The sequence below is a fragment of the Nilaparvata lugens genome, chromosome 3 (assembly GCF_014356525.2).
Source record: "Nilaparvata lugens isolate BPH chromosome 3, ASM1435652v1, whole genome shotgun sequence".
Taxonomy (NCBI): Eukaryota; Metazoa; Arthropoda; class Insecta; order Hemiptera; family Delphacidae; genus Nilaparvata; species Nilaparvata lugens.
The window spans coordinates 35,383,179-35,402,460 of record NC_052506.1 but is presented as its reverse complement, the minus strand read 5'-3'; the positions used below and the strand labels follow the sequence as shown (position 1 = coordinate 35,402,460).

At 35.6% G+C, this 19,282-nt stretch overlaps 1 protein-coding gene across 2 annotated transcripts in view; it reads right to left on the bottom strand.

Moving 5' to 3' along the window:
• Positions 1–19,282, bottom strand: part of LOC111046048 (chitin synthase chs-2) — a 79,612-nt gene that overhangs the window by 9,545 nt on the left and 50,785 nt on the right. The window contains exons 8-20 of one of the 2 annotated variants that reach the window (XM_039423630.1): positions 18,686–18,888; positions 17,698–17,886; positions 16,732–16,996; positions 15,820–16,082; positions 14,693–14,903; positions 13,562–13,762; positions 11,172–11,398; positions 7,746–7,913; positions 5,434–5,739; positions 4,597–4,850; positions 3,805–3,983; positions 2,532–2,692; positions 1,373–1,549 (exon numbers count right to left, since the gene is read on the bottom strand). In XM_039423630.1, the coding sequence (XP_039279564.1) occupies positions 1,373–1,549; positions 2,532–2,692; positions 3,805–3,983; positions 4,597–4,850; positions 5,434–5,739; positions 7,746–7,913; positions 11,172–11,398; positions 13,562–13,762; positions 14,693–14,903; positions 15,820–16,082; positions 16,732–16,996; positions 17,698–17,886; positions 18,686–18,888 (2,804 nt within the window). Of the gene's footprint in view, positions 1–717; positions 895–1,372; positions 1,550–2,531; positions 2,693–3,804; positions 3,984–4,596; positions 4,851–5,433; positions 5,740–7,745; positions 7,914–11,171; positions 11,399–13,561; positions 13,763–14,692; positions 14,904–15,819; positions 16,083–16,731; positions 16,997–17,697; positions 17,887–18,685; positions 18,889–19,282 lie in introns of both variants that reach the window. The other variant, XM_039423632.1, reaches the window with a different exon arrangement.

The window sequence follows — 19,282 nt, the reverse complement described above, 5'->3', positions numbered from 1 at the left end:
CGGTATAAAAGGCTGAAAGATTACACACTATTGACTAAATTTTTCCAAATATTTTCCAATGAATTTTCCAAATATAGATGGGATGATTCGATAATGAAGGATGATGAATGATTCGAATGATGGGTTAGTTGGGTAAAGTAAAATATAATTGAGAGATAATTTGAAAATTTCAATTTTTCTCAGGAATAAAAAATGGAATGAACAGTTGGAAATCAGAATGTTATGATGACATGTTGTTTGTGATTTGACGACCAAATATTCAATAAATAACTACAAAAAATATAAAATACACGCATAGATTGCTAAAAGCAATCAAAAATTTTAATTTATGTCTCATCATAATAAGTATATGGAATATGAAAGAATAATAGCATGGAACATTTCAATTTATAATGCATAAAATGTAAAAAATGTGCATTTTTGGTGAAGTGATTGATGACATGAATTGAAACAGAAATGTGAGAAAGATGAAAATGAGTGAGATCAAATATGAGAAGGAATCTGGATATGGTGGAGGTGACTAAATGAAAAGTAAGGTAGAATATAGTTTATTTATATTATTGAAGACCACCAAGTCCCGAATATGGTGTTATGCAAACCGTAGTTGAAAGTCACTGATCCCATATCACAGTCCATGCTGGCGAGACAGAGAGATAGTATTTATAGAGAGATAGAGAGAGGTGTGTTTCAGAGTTTTATCTTTGAGTCTTTTGATACCTCAGCTGTCTCTTCGACGTAAGTGATATTGGTCCTGACCCCAAAGGGCCATTCGACATGAATGCTGTCCTTGTTCAATTGCAGCAAGAACACGATTAGTACAAACAACGCATTGATCATGAAGAAAGCAAAGACAGCTTTGTTTCGCAACTCAATTAGGTCAGCTGCTATTCTCGCCTGGAAGCAAATTTTCAAAGGCACACAATAAATGTCAGTTGAAAGAGCGGCGCAGTTTGTCGCTCGGCGCTCAACGCAACGCAACGCTGCTTCAACCATCGATTGGCAACCATCTCTTTCATCTACAAGAAATTTCCAGCCCAAACACATTCACCTCGAATACTCAGGATATTTAGTACTCATCAAAATAAAAGATTTTTTAAGAAATAGGTCCCGAGATGATTTGTTACCGATAAGAAATCAAAATTAAGCTTATCAGCACAACCACAGAATTGCGGTATATTTTTTCAAATAAAGATCATCTCCACCTCTGAGAAAATTCCTGTTATTATTGTTGATCATGAATGTTTATTATTTCATTTGTTTCTTGAATGGTGTCTTATCTGGAACTTACTTATCCGAAAGAGATGATTGATGAACTTTGAGATGAGATGAATGGCTGCGAGATGAGATAAGCGCCGTGTAAGGAAAGACTCACCTCTTGAGTAACATCATCATAGGAAATGTTAGTCTTCACACCGAACGGCCATTTGACGTGCAACACGTCTTTATTGAGTTGTAGCAAGAACACGATCATAACAAACAGAGCATTGATCATGAAGAAAGCAAACACCGACGAGTTTCGTAGCTCCTTCAGATCCGACGCTATTCTCGCCTAAAAACAGCACGCCGTTCGGAAAATTCCATTATTTTCAGTCAAGCACAATTTCTGCCAAATACAGTTTCTCGGATGGAGCCGATCACAAGCAATACATTTTTCAAGTCTTTCCTTTCACATAAAATTCATTTTCAATATAATACTGACTTGAATAAAATATTGTTGATCAATAGAAAAATTAAAAAATAAGAGGTTAATTTGTAAGATAATACTCTCAACAAACATTGTAAATTCACAGAATCAATAGCACAAGGATTTCCTTATTAATTTATCCACCAATTTTATTTATATCAAAGTTATTTGTAGCATAAATATAAAGATGGTCAATTTACACAGTATTCAACTTTCCAAAGTTGTTTGTGGACAACGTGCTAAGATTTGATCAAATCATCTTATCAAGTATTTTTTTAATAAGAAATATTTTGTGAGATTGATTTAAATGATTAGCATAAACATTATTATGTGAAATGAACTAAGAATATTCTCTAGAGTAATACCAATAATTGAAAAAAGAAATCATACGTCTGTGTTGTAGTGTTATTTTTTCTTATATGCGTTGAGTAATTTGAATAATTCTATTTATTTAGTATGTTGAATTATTTCCAGTCAGAGAATGAATTATAAGTCATCTATAACGCATAATGCATTATGCACGTTACACTATAATGTAGCTGAGATTCGAAAGACAGAAATAATTCAGCTGAAATAAAATAGTTCATGATTGTATAATATAATAATTTAATAACATTTGAATGGATTTATCAATTGGTTTAGATTACCGACACATGGATAATGAGAGGATAAATCGCTTTTCCAGCAGTTGAACGCTATTCAAGTCGTCAATGTGAGGGCAAATTCTATTTCGTACATTTGTGTAGGTATGTAAAAACAGTAAGATGATTTCATTATAGCATATTTCAATGAAATTGGAAAATAAATATAAAAATAAACCTGTTATTGTGAATGTTATCGATATTACCTTCTCAGCCTTGTCTTCATCGATAGGGAAGAGATATTTATCAAGGAGTTCTTTCCAAAATTGATTTTCAGCAGCGGACAAGAAATTGACAGGTCCTTTTTTCAAATCACGGTCCTCGATCCAATAAGGATTAAATTCATCATTTCTTTCAATTCTGTGTTCTGAAAAAATAATAACAGCGCAATTGAAAATCATTCTGACCAGAATGCATAACATAGAATCATGAATGAGAATTCGAGTCCTAATTGGAAAATGCAAATTTTTTTGAAAAAGAAGATACATCTCCCTTTTATCAATTATAATAACTTAGTTGAAAAAATGAAATTATGGTTCTGAAAAACTACGTTGATAGGTTGTCCATATTTTTACCGCCATCAAAATCAATTTAACGTTTTCTTTAACGGAAATAAATTTTTCATTAATATTCAATAGGATGATTTTATTTATTAATTGTATAAAATGTGTATGAGTAAACCACTGGATAAGGAATGTGACTTATGAAAGTTGTCACCTGTAGCCTGAAAATATCAAATTCAAATTTATTCATCAAAAAAACATATTTACAAAATAATAGTGTAACACATTAATATAAAGGATATACTCCCTGCGTGGATGATTTGTCCGTGTGCAGGAGGAGTCGTAGGCCTATGGTATGATATGGTAGGTCTATCACAGTTAACAACTACATCATTGAGTAACTCTAATTATTGTTGCACAACCTACTTATTCCCGTCACGTTTTACCATGTCTAACCCTGAATATTAGGGTAGGGCCAGACGGGCAGCAAATTGCAGCATCAATTCTGTAAATCTTTTATTTACTATAGGTCTAATAAATGTAAAAGTGCGACTATTTGCAGCGCGTTTGGCTACCTTCCATTCTATTTCATTTGACCAATTGAGGTGCGTCATTCTACTGGAAAAACTGCGGCTCTACCAGACGATAATTACGGTAAAAATAAATAACTGTTGAAACGTGAAGTTAGTGGCTGGCCTAAGTTGTAAAACTATAATCAGAGTTACTAAATGATGTGGTTGGTAACTGTGATAACACGTCTTCATTTGTCACAGGTGAGAAATGTCACTAGCAGTATTCATTATCCAGCCGCGAGATCATACACATTATGATTAGTTGATAAAATACTGATCTTAATTGCCATCATAAAATCTATTTATTATTTGTTTACTTATTTATACATCACAAACAACAGCAAATCGCAATTCAACAACATGATTATTATGGTGGAATTGGAATGAGTGCACAGTGCACATACCAGTGGCCAAAGTGGACACGGTGTCGCTGTTGTCGTCGACCTGGTCCTCCTCGGCTGGATCCTCGGTGAGTGCGTGCAGCGCCCCTCCCCCTCCACCTCCCCCACCATGGTGGTCGCCGCGGCTGCTCGACGAAGTGGTGCGTCGCCGACCAATCACCTGACTGTTTGGGTCCATCACCCTGCAAAGCACACAGCTCATTTGTCAATTCAAATAAGATTTCCATATCATACAGAACATCGCTACATACATAACAAAACGCATGCCTGACTCAAATTTTCTTGTTTTGATAATATTAATTTCAATGAACTGTTAGGAATCCTTATGCCAGCGCTTCACTCTCGCCGAGATCTACGAATGACGACGTATGTGCCACCACTCACATTCACTCTGCTTGGCAAGCCTTGTCTGATTTTCATCGATCGGAGACCTAAGCCATTCAGCGAGCCGCTCGGCCACATTCTCGGCGAGAAAGTAGCGGAAGGGCTACAAATTGCAATGTATGCAAATTTTATATTAACCATGTACAAATTAATTAGAAAACATATATATTATTATCGAACTTGGAAGATCATGCCTTCAGTGAATAGTGAATTACTGATCATATAAAATTCTTGAAATTACAATTTTTTAATTTCAAGTATTTTGTAGTTTTTGCATATCTCAATATCAAAATATTAGGAAAATACAACCTTTCTTCTGCCCTCCTGAAAAACTGATTTTTCTCTTTATTCTATTATTCAATTATTTACAGTATTTTAATTATTGAATAATGTCTTATTTATCTGTCTTACTTTTCCATAGTGTCAAGCCTCCTCTCCATTGCCTCCAAAGTTTCAGCGATTCTCATGAGCTGCTGCTTCTCATCGACCGGAGATGGGTAGGTGCAGAACATACATCTGAACAGACCAGCGAACGACAGCTCCAGGGATCCTTCGTCATCGTTGTTCCCAAGGCCAATGTCCTCGTTCTGCAGAAAGCCCAGCAGAGATCTCGCTTTCGCTTTTCTCTTTGCATCCTCCTCAGCTTTTTTCTCTTCTTCCAGTTCCTGGAATTAGACAAATATAAATTATTAAATTCAATAGCTGTTTGAATAACTATTGCTTGAAACATGCTTCAAAATTGTGAATAACATATCTGATTTCCTTCCAAATATTCAAGAATACAGGATTTAGAGTTTGAAAAGAAAAATCATATTATTCTTTATTCTTAAAAAGTGGAGTTCTTCATGATTCCTGTTCTTTTTTCATTTCGTTGGTATAATTTATAATGCTTGTGATTGAATAAATGATCTTAGTTTGAGCTTAGTCAAATAAGTCAAGTTCCACCTGAGAACTGGCTTGATGAAGACGACTTGAAAAAATATGTTTCTAAAAGTGCTTACTTGAGATTTTACTTCACATTACTGCAAATGATATTCTCAATGACATCAGCTAATGTATAAATAAAATTAATAAATAAATCAAATCTCATGATTCCTTCCATCATTACAATTCCTTGATCCCTGTCCACAAATGCATAGTCTTTGTAGGTTGGATGACTCTTGCCTTTTTATTTCGAAATGATTTACCTTATCATATCATGAGGAATAATAAAGTGTTTGATTTGAATTAATCAGAATATTTGCTCACCTTTTTAGTTTTCTTGACGGCGACTTCTCGAGTTCCCCACGAGACGACGTTGAGGTTGATGATTGAGTAGAGGATGAGCAGCAGGTACATGGACGGAATGGACAGCATGTAGATGGCGAACGGCAGAATGCATTTGAACTCCTGCGGATGCAGCACGGCCGCTATGAAGAAAGAGCCCAACATGGCCGTAAGGAAAATGGCCGACGGCGAGCCCCATCCGTCCTCCCCTAGCTGCAGCGCCGTTCCTACTATCACCGCCATCATGATCAGAGCGTACGCCGTCGAGAACATTTGTGCCACAAATAGCTGCCAACATATTCATATTTCACATTGCTGAATCTCATTGATGTACACTGTAGACACCGTGCTAATACGAACTTGAGATGCAATCATCTTAGCATAACTCTAAGCTATAAATTTTAGTTCAAATTTCTAAGTTAATTTTCATAAACTCATTAAATTCATAAGTTAATTTTTTTAATAGTTTATTTCAACACATTGCGTTTAAAATCCTATAGTATTAAGCGAGCAATTTATGTTTATATGTCTGTATGTCACAAGTAAAGCAGGTTTATGACATAAAAATTCGACTGCACTAGGTCTCAACCCTGGGATACCTTGCTGAAGGACATAAAAGGATAATTCATCCTTGGAAAAACAGTTGAAAATTTTATCGTCTGTCGATAATGGAAGTAAGTGAGCGAGTGCGTGTGTGGGAGTGAGACAAAATTATGCCTCAGCTGTTGAACTATTGCATTCAATCCGCTTATCTCACGAGAAATATTATCCGGCAATAAATTGTTATCAATACAAAAAGTCCAAAATAGTAACTAGCTGCTATGAGTGCAGAATAGTACATAGTATATTAACAAATATTGTAGCAAATATAGTAGGCTATATAATTCTAAATACAAACTAAAAATATATTATAATTTCCTCTCCCTTTGTAAATTGTCTATGCTTTTGTACTACAGAGCGAAGCTCGGTCCCCCGATATTTTGAAGTAATACAGTAAATGGGATACTCTATCAATTTAATTTATCTAATAATTAGACTTTGTAAATTCTCAATCATTTTAGAAAATTTCTTTATTATAGAGTATTGGAGTAAATATACATACATACATGTCCGTGTCCCCTTCCAGCTATTGCCGGGTCTGGGTATGAACAATGCCTCTCCATCTTCCTCAGTCTTTCCACGCTCATCCTCAACCTGTCACCATCTTTATCCTCTCTTCTCTACTTCGTTGACCACTGTGTCTTTCCATTGTTGTCGCGTCGTCCTCTTGATCTTCTTCCTTCGATCCACATCTCTTCCATTTCCTTTGGCAGCCAATCCTCTCCCATTCTCTTCACGTGTCCAAACCAGCGTAGTCTCATGCTTTCTTTATCTTTCCCCTTCTGCTTTCCATGTTCAGTTCTCTTCTCATCTCCTCATTCCTAAATCTGTCTCTACGTGTCTCTCCCTTTATTGCCTTGAGGAACCTAATTTCTCCTGCTTGTATTCTACTCCATTCTCTCTCTGTCATCGTCCATGTCTAAGCACCATATAACATGATAGGTACATAATACATCTTATAGATATGCGCCCGGACTAATATTCAGGAATATGTAATTTCTCTATTCAGTGGAATAAGATATTCAGGATAGTAGGATGATAAAATGTATCCAAATAATGCAATAATCCAAAGCTGGATTACAAAAGATAATTTATTCACTTGTTAAAAAGGCGAATTCTATTGATTTTTGATGAAAAGTGAAGAGATGATAGAATGATACTATATTGATACAATGCGAGTAGAACTGCAACATCCGAGCTAATAATGCCCATGGATGATTCAAATTTTCAAACTGTTCGCATTTTGAGTTCCATAAATGAATAAAATACTAGTGAAGCTTCAGAATAGAATAAAAAATGTATGCCATTTAATAAGATATAATGTACAATGCAAAAAATGTTGCAATTGGCGAATACATATTGGTAGAACAATAACAAATAGTATTTATTCAAATTCAGGTTTATAGTGTTGAAGTGCATTTTGGAAGTTTAATTTTTAGGGCTCAGATTATTGAAGTTCCAATGCATAAGTTCCTGGCTGCATCCTTAAAACTTTATCCTACTATTTTTAATTCTCACTCTTATTTTATTCGCCTAATTTAGATTTTTTCTACTGTGTTAATTGAACGTTAAGCAATTTATGTTGCATTGAATAATGACGTACTAAAATTATAAAGGTAATACGGTACATGTAATACTGAACACATTATCATTAACGAATAAGGTTTCTCTACGAACAATATAATATTAATCACCTGTATTTCTGCTTTACAAGTGAAGCACACCAACATGAAGAAGAATATGGGTATGATGTTGTAATAGAAACTGGTCCAATTGTCAATCCTAAAGGCAGCCACGAAAGCTCCCACCAACATAAGGAATATCGTTCCAGGGCCAAGAATGGTACCACCCATCAACATAATCTAAAACAAGAAAGAAAAAGTCAATACATTAATTAACACAAAGCCATTATAGTAGTTTATAGAACAGTTTTATAATGAGGGTCTTTGACGCTCATTTGACGAATTTGACGAATTGAGAACTTGACAAACTAAAAACATGACGTACTGAAAACTTGACTAAATAAGAATTCGACAGACTGAAAACTAGATAAACTAAAAACTTGATAAACTGAGAACTGGATGAACTGAAAACTTGAACTAATTACTTGAACTTGATGGACTAAAAACCTGATGAATCGAAAACTTGATGGAATGAGAACTTGACGCAATGAAAACTTGACATACTGAGAACTTGATAAACTGAAAACTTGACGAATTAAAAACTTGTGAAACTGAAAACTTGATTTAGTGTAAACTTGAAAACTGAAACCTGCTGCCAGCACACAACCGTGTTTAATAATGATGCCACCAGCAACGAAAACCGTTTTATAATGTTAAATTCGTTGGATAAAGTCCTCATTATAGTATAGTTTTGAAAATGCATTGCGAAAATGCCCCTGTTATGGCATTGATTGTGATGTTGTTATGTTAACATTATAACATGGTCGTAGATAAAAGTCATTTACTCTAGCCTTGATAGAGTGAAAAATATAAAAAATTGAATCACCAATTTATTTTGATTTTCAATTCATTTTTAAGAAGGAGTTTACTTTTCAATCATTACGTATAAAAAACTTGCGTGGAATTGAGAATCTAAATTATACAAGTAAATGGAAAAGCATCATTCATCTGGTGAGAAACTTCAATTGCCACAACCTCTCACATTTAACAACATTTATTAAAATAACGAGAAGCAAGTTTCGGTGATTCACCATTATCAATATCTAATGAATAATCGGAGTTTATTTCAATGAATAAGTTGAGTGGTTGCATAAATTTCAAATATTTTCATACAGTATGAATATCAACCACAATATTATCTTTACATCTACAAAGAACGTTAATTCCAAGAATAATAATCATAGTGAGCGAATGAACTCTTGAAATAGACAACAAAATATTCAACATGTCGAATACATCTAAGCACAGTTACCAATACCACAAGCTACATAAATGAACAATGACACACTAAAGTCAACTATTGTAGAAAACACACATAATGTACAATTATTATTGATACATACAAGAATATTGAAACCTACTCTACATAAGAATAATACAAATGGTTCTTATACATGGAAGTGCTCACATACTGACAAAACGTTCAGCGGACAAAATAAATCGTCGACAACGTATTCGTTCATAGAACGATCTGGGAACCATATCAATGTGTGAGCACTCCGATAAGGCTGACCACTAACGGTAGGACATGCATGATAAAAATGTTTGTTAACATTACTCACTTAACTTCACCTAACCCTGACCTTGACCTGACTTAACACACGATCATCATGCATGTTTTGTTATCAGCGAAAAAACTATTATAAGGCTCATTGATAATATGCTTTCTGATAGAAAATTTGAAGTGATTCTGGGCAATAAGATCAGTAAACAGAAAAAACTTAATAATGGTCTTCCACAGGATTCAGTCCTTGCTCCAAGTCTTTTCAATTTATACGCAGCAGACTTGCCTATCACATGTTCTAAAAAGTTCATATAATGCTGATGATATGGCCCTTGCAGCTCAGCATAAAATTTTTGAAAAAACTGAGGAAGTGCTCTCTGAAGACCTGAAGAAGATGGGGGAATACTTCCATAAATGGAGGCTTATATTCCAAACCTGAAGAAAACAGAAGTCAGCTCATTCCACCTAAATAATAAAATGGCTGAAAGGAAACTCCAGGTTTATTTCAATAATGTACTTCTCCAGCATCAAAATCTCCCCAAGTATCTAGGTATTACACTGGATAGAACACTGTCTTTTAAAAAACACCTGGAGACCACCTCAAAGAAAATTCAAACCCGCAATAACATCATTCAAAAATTGTGTGGTTCTACGTGGGGTGCCTCAGCCCACACCCTGCGGTGCTCCACTCTGTCTCTTGTTTATTCTGTAGCAGAATACTGTGCACCTGTGTGGATCAATAGCCCATACAGTAAGAAAATTTATGCACAGCTCAACATAGCTATGAGAATGATTACTGGGTGTATCAAGTCAACTCCTGTAATTGGCTTCCAATACTGAGCAATATTGCTCCACCTCCCTTACGGAGGAAAAATGCCCTGTTAAAGGAGTTCAAAAAGATTTCCGATAGCCCAATGCTGCCAATTCATGGAGACCTTCCCGACCTAGAAATAGGTCGCCTCAGATCTAGAATGCCTCCATTGACATCTGCAAAGGATTTGGTCACAACCAATTTCAACATAGACTCAGAGTGGAATGCTGCTTGGAATTTGCAAGCACCTGACCAATTGGCACGGCTTATCAAGCCAAATAAAGAGCCAGAAGGTTTCAGCCTTCCCCGTCACCTTTGGAAGGGATTAAACAGGGTGCGAACAGGGCATGGTGTATGTGGGGACAGTCTGTATAAATAGGGGATCATTCCATCACCTGAATGTGACTGTGGAGCTCCAAAACAAACTCTGAAACATATTGCTGAGGTCTGTCCTGTCAGGTTGTATCCCCATGCTGTTGAGGATTTTGTGAATGCTGCACCAGCAGCTCTTGAATAGCTGGTTGATTTGGACTTGGATCTATAAATGTCTAGTTTTACCTTTTAATAATTATGATATTAAAACTACCGGTTCTCTTCATGTGCATAGTTTTATATTTTGACTTTTTTAATTTAATGACAATCAATTATCATAATTAAGCATATAATTCATATTTGAGAGGTAAATGTGTCAAAATGCCATACGCTATATATAGCGAAAAAAGCGGCTTTGAACAGAAAATAGCTATTTGACAACAGCTTCCAACATGAAATAGACAACCAATAACAATAAATAAGCCATTGGAAAATTACAAATTATAATGATACCAAATTAATTACCTCAAATAGAGTAGTGAAGAAAAATAAACAACAAAAGATTGAGATACAATAACCTCACCTCAAAAAATGTTGTTCGAAACCTTTTGCTGTGATGACAAGAATGTATGACGACATGCATGTACACATATGTTTATCATGAATGTCCTACCTCAAGTGGCTAGCCTCAGAATGATATTATTTATCTTCCCAACAGTGCGAAATTCATTGCAAACCAAAACTTTAGTGATGTAGTTAAATTTTGTTAATTCTGACTGGCATTGATATATGTATTTAGTGAATGATTTACCTGATACCAGATGTAGGGGAGTGAGATGTTGTCGTTGATCTTGACGGTGTGCCTGTAGTCGGCGAGCAGGTCCATGATGTTGGCCATGGTGGAGGGCACCCAGCGGCGGCGCTGGTTGAAGAACTCGTTGAATGACTCGGGGCAGTGCGTGTATGCGTCGCTCGCCGCTGAGTACTCCACACGGTAGCCTCGCTGCAACAGCAGAGTGCACAGCCATCTGTCCTCTCCTACAACACGTACAATACTAACTGACTATACTGCTCGACTGCTAATCGAGCTCATGACTGGCTTCTAATATTGATTCGATAGATAAAATAATAAATAAGATAATACTGTAAAATCAGTGAACTAAATAATGAATTAATAAATAAATAAGTAGACATGAATAATTTTGGGTGACTATTGGGTAATGGAAATGATAAGGATTAATAGTGGACTGTGAATGGCAGAAAAATGTTAAAAAGTATCATTAGTACTAAATAAAATTTCAAGTAAAAATAATAAAATTAGATTCAAATAAAAATAAAAGTGTAATAAATTGGAATGTAATTATTATCAACCGCCGTCAATGATTATTTTATTGAGTGAGATATGATGTTACTACTTAGGACACTCTCAACCACAACTAGGCCTAATAGCCTACGTAGTGAGTGAATAGTGAGTATAGTAGAGTCCAAATAATGTATATTTTACTAGGAGCTTTTAAATAAAGGTTCAAGAGTCACATCAATTTTTTTATTGAATCTCTAATTTTGCAACGTGAATATTTTCACCCATTGTATCGAATGCCTTGCAAATATCGAGAAGGTGGCTAACATTTTATAGCATGCTTTGAATGTAAGCTAATTTAGTAGGCCTACTCACATCCTCTCTGTAACAAGAATTGAAAAAAACAGATTCATTTAGGAAATTAACCAGCATTTAAGATATAGGTATGTTAGACAGTAGGCCTACTCAAGTATTCACTAATGTAGTGATGTATCCGGCCTTATGTTGGGAGCCTACAACTTGAGTGGTTGACTTTACATACGGAGCACAATTGTCAATTATTGATTATGTTTTCGAGTTAACTACTGTATTCAGTTTCATTGGTTGGTTGGCATTTATAGCTCATTTCCTCATGAAAATAAGCATGCATTCAATTAATTGACCGAGCGAAGTGAGGTCTAAGATTCAAGTCGTCGGTTTGGCATTTCTCTTCTCTTCTTCTTTCTCGATCCCCTTCTGCCTCACAGCGTAGGGTGGTTTGAAGATTCCTCGGCCCAGCGTCTCCACTCCCCACGATCCTCAGCCAATCTTTTCATCTGCTGCCAGTTTTTACCCCTAGCAGCCCCCATTCTTTCGACATGGTTTTCAAACGTGATTCTTGGTCGTCCTCTTTGCCTCACTCCAATAGGTTTCATTTCCCATATTTGTTTGGCTTTTCTCTCGTTTGTCATCCTTGTTACATGACCGAACCATTTCAACTGCCTTTCGTGCATTTTGCCAACTGGGGGTTCAATCTCCACTTCCTGCCTTATGACTTCCCTTAGGGGCTTGTGTACTCCTGTGACCCCAAGAGCTATGCCGGCGGTAGTGTAACTACCAGCAGGGCCTCCCAAGCCGGACAGGTCGAAGGGTGGGAGTCAGACAAAGAAGTGCTCCAACAAGACGTCGTTGGGCTAATCCCCCACACGTCGGGTTAAATCGGATTCAAAGAAACATGAAGAGCCTCGGAAATGGAATTTCTCTTAATGTTTAAATGTTGCGCATTTACGGCGAAACGCGGTAATAGATTTTAATGAAATTTGACAGGTATGTTCCTTTTTAAATTGCGCGTCGACGTATATACAAGGTTTTTGGAAATCTTGCATTTCAAGGATAATACAAAAGGAAAAAGGAGCCTCCTTCATAAGCCAATATTAGATTAAAAATCAGACTATAGAATTATTCATAATAAATCAACTGTTTAGTGGACTTTAATACTACCCGTTCAAAAACATCAAACATCTTGAAAATGTATCTTTCCATCAACGTTAGTAGACAGTTGACTATAATACTACCCGTTCAAAAACATCGAAAATCTTGAAAATGTATCTTTCCATCAACGTTGAAGACAGTTGCAGCCAGACCTGATAACAGCGCTCACACTCACATTCTGGGACGACACGTCACCGATTTTTTCTAGACATTTTAAATTGATAAATTATTTATTAATTTTTGAGAAAACATAATAACAACAGGTCAATGTAACTTACTGAGCGCGAGGTCTACTGTTCACAGAACTACTAGTTAGAATACAAATAATAATTTTACTGATAATTTTGTTCAAGTTTCACTAACTTTTATATAATAAACGTTGCTGGTCACAAGTGACCATCATAATGAGTTATAATATAATAGAATCAAACCTTGATCGTATTGCACATAATGCCTAGCTTCGTCGGATCTGGTGGTGTATCGTCGCATAACATTGTCGTCCATCAGAGCTTTGCCACGGAAAAGTGAGAAACATCCAGGACTACAGAGGACGCAGCCAATCATGTGCTCGGTTGCCTTCTGAAGCCAATGACCAATCGCGTACTCGAACATTTGATACCATACCATGGGTCCTGCAAATCAACATATAACCAATTAGAATTTCAATTATTTGAATATTTTAAAAACTCAACACTCTCAAATTCAGTCAATTATTCATTCATTACTACAAGATCTTTTACAAGAGCCAGATGTAAGCATTAGATAGATAGATAGATAGATAATTGCCATTATTTATCGCACTTTAAAAATATTACAAGTGTTGTGGTCGAAGTTGAGGGAATAAGAGTGCCGTAACTCTTACACTTAACCCCATATTATATCATCCTTATTTAAAGAGTTTGACAAATTTACGACAGAACTTGAGTTTGTAGCCTAGGCCCGACTTAACATTAAACACTGGTGTGCCTTTTGAATGCTTGCTACCATCGGACTCCCCATTCCATTAAAGATGTGTAAGCATTGTTTATGCAATCATTCTAAAATTGAGTAGTAGTTTGTTTATTAAATCAAGTAAAGATTATTTTACAAATCTACCCAAAGATATTATTTGTGCAGATACACTCCATTTAGTAATTTATAATTGAAACACTGCAATTCGAATATTGAGGTATATTGAGAGATGATCAAAAAATAATATCCATTCATAATCAATATTATTTTGTTTTTACAAACATCAACAAGCTCCATTTACAATGTATAATAAAAACACAAACACACAATAAAAACTCCTCTTTGAAATAATAATAGTCACAGACATACCGCAAATTATTAAGGCATAATCTCCATTACCGCAAATTCATTGGACAAACAGTGAGAATAGAGCATAAAGCGCCTGATTCACAGGGTTGAGTAAATATTTTTGTGAACCAAACTTTCGTAAATGGTTATAATTAGGATATAAATTGATGATTCAGTATTTAAAAGAGGATTGAAAATGAAATTATTTTCTACAGGAGTTACTCCACTCTACTACTCATTGATAATAATTGTAGTTTACAAACCTGATCCAACTGGATGAATTCTGCCGCAAGCGGCTCCTAAATTCTTGTTCTTCTTCATCAAATCGATAAGTAGTCGGACAGCATGAGGCTGGAAGTCGATGTCTCCATCCAGTGTCAGCAGATAGGTACTCTCGGCCATCACTTCCTTTCTCTCCACAGATATTGGCAACTCCATCAACCGGTGCCCAAGAAGGTAGTACATGTACATCACCTGTCACAAAATAAAGTTATCTATGTGCCGTTTGCACAGTTCCAGTTTAAACTAAATTACATTTCAAACTGGATTAAATCCATATCAAGTCTCGTTGGTTACAATATGTTTCATTTTGAGTTTAAGCCACCAGCTGATTGAATTCAGTTTAAGCTTTGACTGTGCGAACGGCCCTATTGATGTATCAGAATTAATTTTGCCACTGATAAACGTTACTCAATTTCTGCGAGAGATTCAAATAATGATTAAAATAATAGGTACGGTACAGCAAAAAGTTAAGAAATACAACTTTAATTAATGCTAGTTCTGTAGCAATATTTAGCATTTGTTCGAAAATATAACGTTGGCAAAATAACTTTTGAAGAAAGACATAATTTTCAGTTTCTCCTTTGGAACAAATTATAATGATTATTATCACCTTTTTCGAAGTTCTGTATACACATTTCTATCACACCTATAAGAAGTGTGAACAGTAGACATTGTAATAGCACAGCTAAATTGCAATCACATGTGGTTATTCCATGAATTATTATTTTTTTATAATAGAATTATTTGAATTTTGGAACATTTATGAATTGCAATTTCTATGTCACATTAAAATATTTTTCCCCAACGCTCTCAGTACCATATAAGGACGAAAATCTCCCAAATTACATAAACAATAATATTATTCTGATTTCATTCAGTACAGAAATGAACTAAGCCCAATTTACAAATTTACAGTCACTGTACAGTTATTGATTGACTATTATGGTTCACAAATGAATGAATTTAGTTTCGTGCCACATAGTAGCGCAAGCATAGATGAAAATGAAATTGCAATCCTATTATATATCTTACGATCACTTTGCAAGTGAGATATTGCAAGGTATATGAGAGAGCAGAAATCCTACATGGATAGAATGAGTATTGATACCTGGCTCCAACGCTTCCTGTGCCTGATCTTGGCTTTGTCCTTGAGATGACAGATCATCTTGGTCTTTCCGGGCAAAGTCCACACGAGGCGCCCGCCGTAGACCGTCGGGTACTTGGTGGGAGGCCGTATGCGGATGTTGGTCTCGTGCACGTGCGAGGCAGCCTCGTCGATGATCGATATCAGCAGCTTCACGAACCGATTCACCTGGCACCAGTCGTCATTCACGTCACTGATCTCGAACGCGTCGTCCATGAAGATGTGCGCTGCAAAAGCCCCGAAATATATGCGTTGTTCATATTATGTTTCACAGATACTACTTTGATGCGCAAAGGTAAGATTGATTGATTGATTGCCTTATTTATGCAGATTATAATATATACTGGCTTATACACTTGAATACGATACAATACTGCAAAGTTTCAGATGAATTTACAAAATATAAACTGAAATAATAATTACTATTGAACTTTGCATGATAAGAAACAAAAAGCAATTTAGAAATTACTTCAAGATAATATTGTTTTGTATGTAAATAAATTGGCGGAGCTTTGAATATATCAATGTCTATTCTTTGGAAAGAATACTCAGGATATCCTTCTCAGTAGCCCTCTACCAAACGTAGAGAAGGAGATTCAAACATATAAAAGTAATATTTTAATCTCAAACTTGGAAATAAACAGAAACATATCCACTCCAATCACCTTGATCAGACAACGCTAGCTGACAGAAGGGTGCAACGTCTTAGTCCACACGGCTAACCTGGCTGCCTAGGTTCTCTGATAATAGTGCTCAACCTTTTCAACCCTGACTATTCTGAGAGTTTGTAAAATACCTAGTATCTCAATTTAAAAATACAGCCATAATCTGATAATAAATCAGGCCACTGAATAAACAACGTAGTATGCTACTTACTTTCGAATTCGTAGTAGTCTGGATCAACTACCCTCAGATATTTCTGAGCGACTCTCCTGGCACACTGATCTTCATCCATTCTCAGAATAGACTTCAACATTTCCATCATTTCCTCTTTAGTTTCGTGCCACATAGTAGCGCAAGCATAAATCCTCGTTATACTATCAGACTTTTTCACTGTTTTCGGAGTTGTGCTGCTTGCATCGGTGTGAACTGAGATTGTCTCATAATATTCGTCCGGATCTTTTTCACGTTCTGCCAATTCCTGGGAACAGAATGAGAATATTAAGGATGGTCATATTACACAAGAATAATAGAATACAATCAACCTTATTATTTATCTTCCAATCATTCTGATAATTATCGTTAATGATGAGTGTTATTTGTTGAAATAAATAATAGAATGACCTCGTTATATGATGACGTGATGAAGTTTGGATGGTAATGTAAAGTCTATCACTTAACCACATCGTAAACAAAAAACAAAGAACTCATAATCATCTTCACTTCATGGATTAGGTCTGGTAAATAACCTGTTCCGGTACCCATCTTTTCCTCGTCCTCCCCAACTTTTTCCCAGTGGGTGTATAATGTTTAGCTTCTAAAGGGATTCTTCCTGGAGGCATCCTATTCAAGTGACAGCACGAGTTTCTTCTATTTTGAATAATCTTGTCGTGTACTGGTGTTACAGACAATGTTGCCCTCATTTCCTCATTTCTTATTCTGTCTGTCCTGGTGCAGCCGGTTTGTATCCTGTCAATTTTTCGTGTATGAATCAAATTTTCACTTCCACAGAGAAGAGTTGGAACCGCGATGGTGTTGTAAAAATTTAATCCGTGTGTCCTGCCTTGTTTTATTTTTTAGATTTCTGTGTATATTTCCAAAAATTCTCTGGAATTTTGCCAATTTATTGTAAACATTTTCATCTCAATCATCAATAACAATTGTGTGTGTGTGTGTGCTTACTTCGGTTTTGACGTCCTTGTCATCGTCCCTTCGCCTGTTGAGGCCGAGCGACTGGTCAATGAGCAGAGCGTCGTACATGGGCAGGACGAACAGTTTCTCGGTTGTGGCGAGACGCTCCACCTTCGGCGTCCAAATGTGCAGGGTTATCCATGTCTGAGACAGCAGCCATACCAGCCATATCCAAGCATGCTGTTCCAAACAAACATATTGCAGATTACAATAATAACTGTAATCAACAACAGTACACTTCAATTGCTAGAAATACTTTTTTTGACTAACTTTGAAAGTTCCAAAGAATAGATTATGGAATTTCTTAAACTACTTCTACATTTGGTATTATAAGTTTCATATTATATTGTCCATCTCCTACACTTCTTGGTTTGAAAATACTTAATACAGTGAGCATAGAAAATACCTGATCCATTTTTGTCACTAGATAGGTAAGGTAGTTCTTCACAGAAACATAAGTAAAATCATTGGAAGAAATCATGCCTATGTAAAAATGAGTTTTACATTTCATCACAAAAATTATTATTATTATTATTGAATTATAAGAGACTCATGAGAAAACATAAACTATTTTTACTTGAAGTATCATACTATATTGTCCATCTCCTAAACTTCTTGTTTTCAAAATATTTTCTTAAGCTACTATTGAGTAAGCTCAAACCATAGTCATTGGCTGGACTATTATTTTTATTAAATAGCGATTAGTGATAACAATTCGTCGGAATATTTGTTTTTAAGTGGTAATCATTATTATTGTGAAGCAAGTTGTATAAGTCCTATGACACTAATTCATCCACTAAATCTAAATAGTAGGAGGCATTTTGACGACGTTGCAAATGAAGTCAATTTCTCAAGACTAGTTAAATAACTACAAGATTAAGCAAAATAACTTTGGAATTGGATCGTAATTAAACTGAGAACATGTGTGATTTCTGTGGTTTGTATTTTTGTTGTTTTCATCGATATTCATTGAACTTACTTGTCGAGAAATGAAGTCGTTGAGGAAATAGATGGGTGGCGATTCGAAGAATAAGTAATCAGGAATTGTGCCATGGAAGAAGCAGGGATCTTCTTGTCTCAAACCGCACATCGCAATAAGAACAGATATCGTCACTGGGATGGTCAAGTTCACGGGAAACGCATAACTGAATCCTTGGATGACAATCTTGCAAGCGAATTTACCTGAAATATTATTAGAAAACATTAGTCATTTCTACACTTTAATTGTTCTGTAATAGTAGAAATCATAAAAGATCAGGATTGACTTTGATCATTGGCTGATTGATGTGATCTAGGGCCAGATTCATGAAATTTTAGAAGTCTTATCAAGTGGGGAAATGCTCACAATGGAAGCACATAGTATGGTAAGCCAAGTAATAGGGAATTCACTTTCTAGTGGTTAAGTATATCTTGCTTTTATTGTATCCTAGTACAGAGCGATAAAAAAATCTAACACATCATAAGTTAAGCAAAAAGTGTCTGAAATAATCAAATAGTATAAAATGTATTCTAAAAACTATAATTTTTTAGTGCTACTTTAACTACTGCTTTTCTAGGAATGAGAAATAACTGAGAA